Below are 6,877 nucleotides of genomic sequence, written 5' to 3' on the forward strand. Positions count from 1 at the left end.
TAACAATCAGTATGGCGCAGATGACAACCAATTAAAGCAGTTGCTGCCTCTCAGAATGGATTAACTAGAAAGAAGCTGGCAGGGGACAGAGGACTGCCCTTGGTCAGACCCAAGAGGCTTTAGTGAGGTCACAGTACCAGCAGTGGGAGGAAGGGCAGAGCATGGGGTTTGGGAATTGAGAGCCGGTTGTGGCTGGTGGTCAAGCCACCAGGAGTGGGCCAAACCAAACAAAGCCCCAAGGCAGCATGGAGGTGGAGCGGGTGGGCACAGAAGTCCAATGACCAGTTGGTTTTACCTCGAACTCTTTTATTCTCAGAATTTAAGGCTCTCTCCTCCTGCCTAGCAGACTAGAGTTGCAAATTCCTCTTACGATAATGAGCCATAGGCAGTCATTCTAAATTTGACTCCATTGACTGGTAGGTAGTCCTAAATTTCCCATAACATTTGCACTATAGATGGTTTTGTGAAAGAAAATGACCTGATTTTATGCTGTGTTTTTATTAATAAAAGCCAAGGCATATATATATATATATATATATATATATATATTCATTCATTCATTGATCTTAACTCTGTCACCATTGGTCCTCGCCCAAAACACTGTTCCAGAGATTCCAAGCTCAGAGCATTGAAAATAATCAGACATTTGTAGAGTTTGGAGATCTCTGCTTATTACCATATCAATGAGATAATTCATGTATGAAGTTTGTTTAATCTTTTCAATTAATTTAATACTTAATTTCCTGACTTTTAGAAACTGACTTAGCCAAAGAAGATGAAAAGACCACCTTACCTACCACAAATGACAACCGGGAACATTGGAAAGTCTCAGATGGTAGGTATATCACTTGAAAAAAAAAAGTACCCTTTTTATCCAAGGCTTAACACTAAATTTCAAAGAAAGGAGTTTGATCATTTATTAGCCATAAAAAAATGAGAGTTAAGTCTTTCATCACCTTCATCCTATACTCAAAAAGAAAAATCATTGTTAAAAATCTATTGAAATCTTTGAAGGAAGGTACCAGACATTCACTGAGCACCTTCTAGATGCTGGTCACTGTGAGAGACACCGGGGCCCACAGTAAGGGAGTTGTGGCCACACAATCACATCTGGGGGAAAGGAGCCATGAGAATATGAGAAAGTAAATGCGAAGACACACAATGAATTAAAAAGCTTGATGAAACAGGGCAAGGTAGTACACAAGGAAAGAAAGTATATAATCTAGAAACTCACAAGGAAAGAAAAGATCCTTGTAATGTATGAAGGGAAAAATTTAATAATATCTTGAAATTTAGTTGAGACTTAAGATGGCTAAAAATAATCCAATAGCATGTATTTATTTATTCAGAAGCTGTGCTGGTTCAGTCACACAATATGAAAAAATTCTAGAGATCTGCTGTACAATGATGTGTGTATGGTTAACAGTTCTGTACTGTCGATGTAAAATTTTGTGAAGAAGGTAGATTTCATGTTATATGTTTTTACCACCATTGAAAGAAGAAACTGTGAGAGGTGCTAGGGACATAAATATACATTGAACATTGTCCTTGCCCTCAAAGTGCTCACCGTCTAACGTGGGTGACTGCAAAGCAAAGCAAAAACTACCTTATGGAGAGGTAAGTGTTATGATAGAGGGTATAGTGGGACCACATAGGGGGTCTCCTGACATAGAGATTGTTAGAAAAGGCTTTTGGGAAGAGATGAAATGGAAGCTGAGTCTAGGAGGAGTAGGAATTACTCATGTAATTTGGTGAAGAGGAGGTGTGCAAGTAGAGGTGCAGGTAGGGAAGAGGTTGTGAAAGGTGTCCCACCAGAAGGAAAAACAGGGGCAAAGCAGGCATTTCAGGGGATCAAAGCATGGCCAGAAGTGTGAACCAGAGGCATCATCAAATTATATTCAGAAGATGATAAGTAGGGCAGCTGGGCTACAGTAAGGGATCCAAAAAGGATGAAGAAAGCTGGAAAATGTAGGTAGAGGCCATCTGTTGAATAGTTGGTGGACGGCTCAGCAACATAGCTGGTGGCTGGACAGAACATGAAATCGATGGGAGCATGCTTAGAGAACTAATCTAGTTTCATCACTGACCCTCTGGAAGATGCTCAAGCAGCCCAAATCACTATCCAGAGGAGCCTGGTGAATTCAGTTCCAGCCAGAATACATATCTTTAAGAGGCCCAGTCAGACAGTGTATCTGGGTACCTGGGTGGCAGCACTATTATTCTAGTCGGCCCAGCTGGTGATAAGCAACACTCATGCAAAGGAGGGAGGGCACTATGGCCCCCGTGAGAGAACTGAGAAAAAGCTATACGGCCTCTCATGAAGGGGATGACCGGCAGCTTCCCAGGATGGCGGAAGAAAAGACAAATTGTCGAGTAGGTATTCCCAAGTCTTTGCATTAGAACGATTTAAGTTGGTCATTCAAATTTTAAGGCTCTTAGGCTTAACTAATTCATAATCTTAAAGAACTTTAGTGGTAATTAAGTGAAGAAAATGGGGTTGATTTCAGGTTGTTGTGAGGGCTGTTTATTCAATGAACACTGGAATCAAATATAACGAGATACAGTGCTTTCCATATTGTGGGTTAGGTGAGTTGTGAAAAAAATTTAGTGGGTCATGAAATGGATTTAATAACTGGTGTTTTTCCTTGAACTAGAATAAAATTGATGCTAAAAGGGTAGGTAAGGAGAGCAGAATTTTTTTCTAATGAATGAGAATAGGATAGAAAGAAAAAGATAAGTATTAGAAAAGATAAGAGAAGGATAAGAATAGATTAGAAAAGGGTGAGTATTTTTTTCATTTAACTTTTTGTTTCATTATATGCACACAAGTGAAGGTACTGGACTGGAATGTAAAATGTATTTTTTTTTTTTTACACTGGGTTTTGGTCAACAAAGTTTGAAAAGCACTCACAAAGAACATCTCACGGGCTGTTAGTTATATTCTAAACCACCATGTTTTATCTAATATTGCCTTCAGAATATAAAGATTTGTTTTCTGATCTAATGTCAGATGATGAAAAGGATCTACTTTTGTCAGATGGTAAGTCTGTCAAGTGACAAGCAATCTGCGTGGTGCTAATGGTCATGACACACATTGTCCAGTCTTAGGGAATGACCCTGTGGTCAGAGAACACAGTCCAGCAACCAAAGTAATTTTGAAATAACTCTGTTTCTTTTATTCATAAACACTTTGAAGGAGGGATAAAAGATGTAAGCAAATTTTTTTTAATGCTGAGATTGCTTCCATGTCATACTCACCTCAAACGCTCCACAAATACTCTAACTTCAGCTCCAGCCTCTATGTTTCATCCTTCTCACCTTTTCTTCTCAATCCTTCATTACAAAGCTCAAAATAGCTGACATGGCATGTCAGGATCCTCCTCAGAATGTGGGTGAAAGGAAGACCCTGACAAGTCCAAGTTAGAATTCTCTTTAACAGGGAAAACCTAGGAATTTTTATACATGCATACATATATGTATCTTGTATATATTTGTATAGAGGCTTATATATTTTCTAAATCTGCCTATATGACTTGTGTATCCAGAAGATAATAATAATCTAGTCTGTTTCCATCTTTACTACTTCTTTACTTAAAACCCTTTGTACAGGAGAGAGCTGGCAAACACTGAAACACTGCCAGTGATTTATTTTGTGGGGACCAAGGTTTCACAGGGAAGTTGGTAGAAAGATGCTACACTGAGCTGTTTGGCTAGACACCTGTTTGCCCCTGACAGTGGCTTATCCATGATGCCATATAGAAGTGATCTGGCATCTTGCAACTTTCAAAGAGGACAAGGCATTCAAGAAACTTGGAGTAGAAGGAAAAAGGAAAAAATGAGAAAAACTGCAAAACTCAATGTCCTTTAAATACTAAAACACTCCGTTCTTTTAATTCTCTATATACTGCAGTAGATTTTTTAGATCTGATTCCTCAAACCAGCTCTGAAAAGCCACACAGTCAAGAACACACACATGGTAGGTGGTAGACAAACATTAATGTTAAAAGGTTGTCTTTTGGGCTTCCCTGGTGGTGCAGTGGTTGAGAGTCTGTCTGCCAATGCATGGGACATGGGTTCATGCCCCGGTCCGGGAAGATCCCACATGCCGTGGAGCGGCTGGGCCCGTGAGCCTGCGCGTCTGGAGCCTGTGCCCGCAATGGGAGAGGCCACAACAGTGAGAGGCCCATGTACCGAAAAAAAAAAAAAAAAAAAGGTGGTCTTTCCTTTTATAAATGGAACTGGGTAGAAGAGGTCAAGTGTCCCTGTAATATGATTCTTCTTAAACCCTCCGCGTTCCCACATCCCCAGAAATTCAGCCATGTTTGCTGATTCTCTAGAGCCTAGCTTCCTACTTTTATAACCAGGGCTATGACAGTGACAACCGAATCCTTCCCTCAGAATGAGTAAGTGAGGAAATGCACACAAATGTATCTGCAGGTCCAGATTTTCAAAGATTGTAATTAAGTTGTCATGATATTTTATGCAAACAAGGCAGATGTAGGTTTCTTTGTGGTTGACCAGTCAGGATATTCACCCATGGCTCCACACTTTCATTTAAATATCCAATAAGATTAATAGATCCATTGCACCTTCCAATCTGAAAATGTGCAGTGTGATGGGCTTTGGCGTGGGGCTAGCTATGGGGAATTAGAATTGGTGCATAGAGGAAAAGTAGGGCCAAAAGAGGAAACGGAACTGACAATATAGCTGCTAAGAATTTTCAAAATGAGAAGCAAAGGAGCCAAGAGAGATGGCACATAGAAATAGATTGAGGTCAGGAAAGTGGCCAGAATTTAGTTTTGATATGAAACTGTCTAATGATGATCATGTGGTTTGATTCCCCTCATAGGATCCTTCTCACACATGCACTTCCTCAGCTATTGAATCTGATTGAATACAGGAATCCAGTAAACACAAGGAAAAGGGTAGCCAAAGAAAAACTAATAAAAACATGTTACTAACATATTTTTTAAATAGTTACATCGTTTCATTTCCTTCCTTTTACAGATTCTGAAGGCAAAACTATGGAACAGTAGCAGATCAAATTAGATCAACTATAAAATTATTTGGTAGTGTAATAAATATGGAAAGACCCATGAATGTCTGTATTTAGAGAAGAATAATTCGAAAGATTTACTTCAGTCTTGGATAATATTATGTGAGACAATTAAATAACAGTGACAGCACACACACAAAAAGTCAGAGTTCAGTCATTTTTTGTTACTTGTATCTATTTATATGTTTGCTTATTATTGCTCTCTCTCTAAATAGTTTGGTGTCAACTGCTGTTTTTTAAACTACACTAAAATAGAATTGTCAGTTATTGCATCCTTGCCCACACATCCTTCTGAGAGAACCTGTTTCTCCCGCAGGCCGTACCTAAGACATGGGCCTAGGTGGCCATGTTTGCTCAGATGTCCTTACCACCTTGAACTCAGCTGATTGGGCCAGAATGGATACACCTGACTCAAGGAGAACCAATCAGATTTTTCTCTTGCTCTCTCAAAAAATTTGAACTGAGAAAAAATGAGTAAGTTGGTGTTTGAGTGATGGTAATGGTAGCGAACAAGAGAAGGCCACCAAGTTCTGCCTGTGAGGTCTTCAGAGCTCGTCAGGTTTACCGCCTTCATAAGAACCGACTGTGTATTGTTTTTCCTTGGATTTGCTTTTAGATTGTATATTTCTGTTTCTTGATACCGTATGTAGCCTGAGTAAATGGAATTTTAAAAGAAAAGCATAATATTTTACCTTATAATTGCATGGTTTAAGAAGAAAATTACAGTATTTTATTAAAGTAGTAGGAGTCATACCCATCTGCTCTTATATTTCGAGCTAATAAGACCGTTTACAAAGGCCAGTTAGGAACTTTTGAAAGACCAGGAGTGATGTTAAAAATTGCTGATACCTGTGCTTTCTCTGTAGTTTTTTTTTTTTTTTAATAATTCTTTATTTTATTTATTTATTTTTGGCTGTGTTGGGTCTTCGTTTCTGTGTGAGGGCTTTCTCCATTTGCGCAAGTGGGGGCCACTCCTCATCGCGGTACGCGGGCCTCTCACCATCGCGGCCTCTCTTGTTGCGGAGCACAGGCTCCAGACGCGCAGGCTAAGTAGCTGTGGCTCACGGGCCTAGTTGCTCTGTGGCATGTGGGATCTTCCCAGACCAGGGTTCGAAATCCTTGTCCCCTGCATTGGCAGGCGGATTCTCAACCACTGCGCCACCAGGGGAGCCCCCCTCTGTAGTTTTAAATGGTGTTTCAGGTACAAGTTACTTTCTGAAAATTCAGGGAGCTTTCAGATGCTTCTGCATTGCTTCTGTACCATCATAATAAATTGGATGATTTTAAAACCATGACTAACTTTGGCTTATTTCCGAAGTCAGCACCTCATTTATTATGAAGAAAACTTAAGGACTTAAGGACTTCAGGTGAGGTTTTGTGCCCTAATTCTACCACTTCCTCTGCCCCTTCTTGTGGGGTTCTCAACCAAAGGGGTGAGACCACAAAGAAGAGTAACTGGAGGGGAAATCCCCTGGTGCTCGACAACACACAGTGGGGCATGTGGCAGTTGCCCCGCAGCACACAGGGCTTCTTCATGGTAAAACTGAACTCGATTAGAACGTGTGACTCAGACTAAGGAACTCAAGCAAAGCTTCCTGTTCCATTCCCCTGGAGTCAGCTATGCCCATCAGTTATCAGCCAGAACCAAGAGGAAAAGTCAGAACAGAGAATACAACCATGAACACAATCACCTTTCAATCCAGTAGCCCTGCCCTTTAGTGAGACTCTTCCCAGTGGGTGTCAAGCCCTGACCAATCAGATAATCGCTACTTCTCCAATAGCTGGACATCTAGGAGGGGGTTAGAGAGAGACATGGGCAGA

The 6,877-nt window shown here is 40.4% G+C and overlaps 1 protein-coding gene across 1 annotated transcript in view; it reads left to right on the forward strand.

Moving 5' to 3' along the window:
* MDH1B (malate dehydrogenase 1B) overlaps positions 1-5,036 on the forward strand; it is a 28,421-nt gene extending 23,385 nt beyond the window's left edge. The window contains exons 10-12 of the mRNA XM_060105936.1: positions 2,978-3,040; positions 3,911-3,976; positions 5,008-5,036. Coding sequence (XP_059961919.1) covers positions 2,978-3,040; positions 3,911-3,976; positions 5,008-5,036 — 158 coding nt within the window. The remainder of the gene's footprint in view (positions 1-2,977; positions 3,041-3,910; positions 3,977-5,007) is intronic.
* Positions 5,037-6,877: the final 1,841 nt, after the last annotated feature.

The sequence above is a fragment of the Mesoplodon densirostris genome, chromosome 8 (assembly GCF_025265405.1).
Source record: "Mesoplodon densirostris isolate mMesDen1 chromosome 8, mMesDen1 primary haplotype, whole genome shotgun sequence".
NCBI lineage: Eukaryota > Metazoa > Chordata > Mammalia > Artiodactyla > Ziphiidae > Mesoplodon > Mesoplodon densirostris.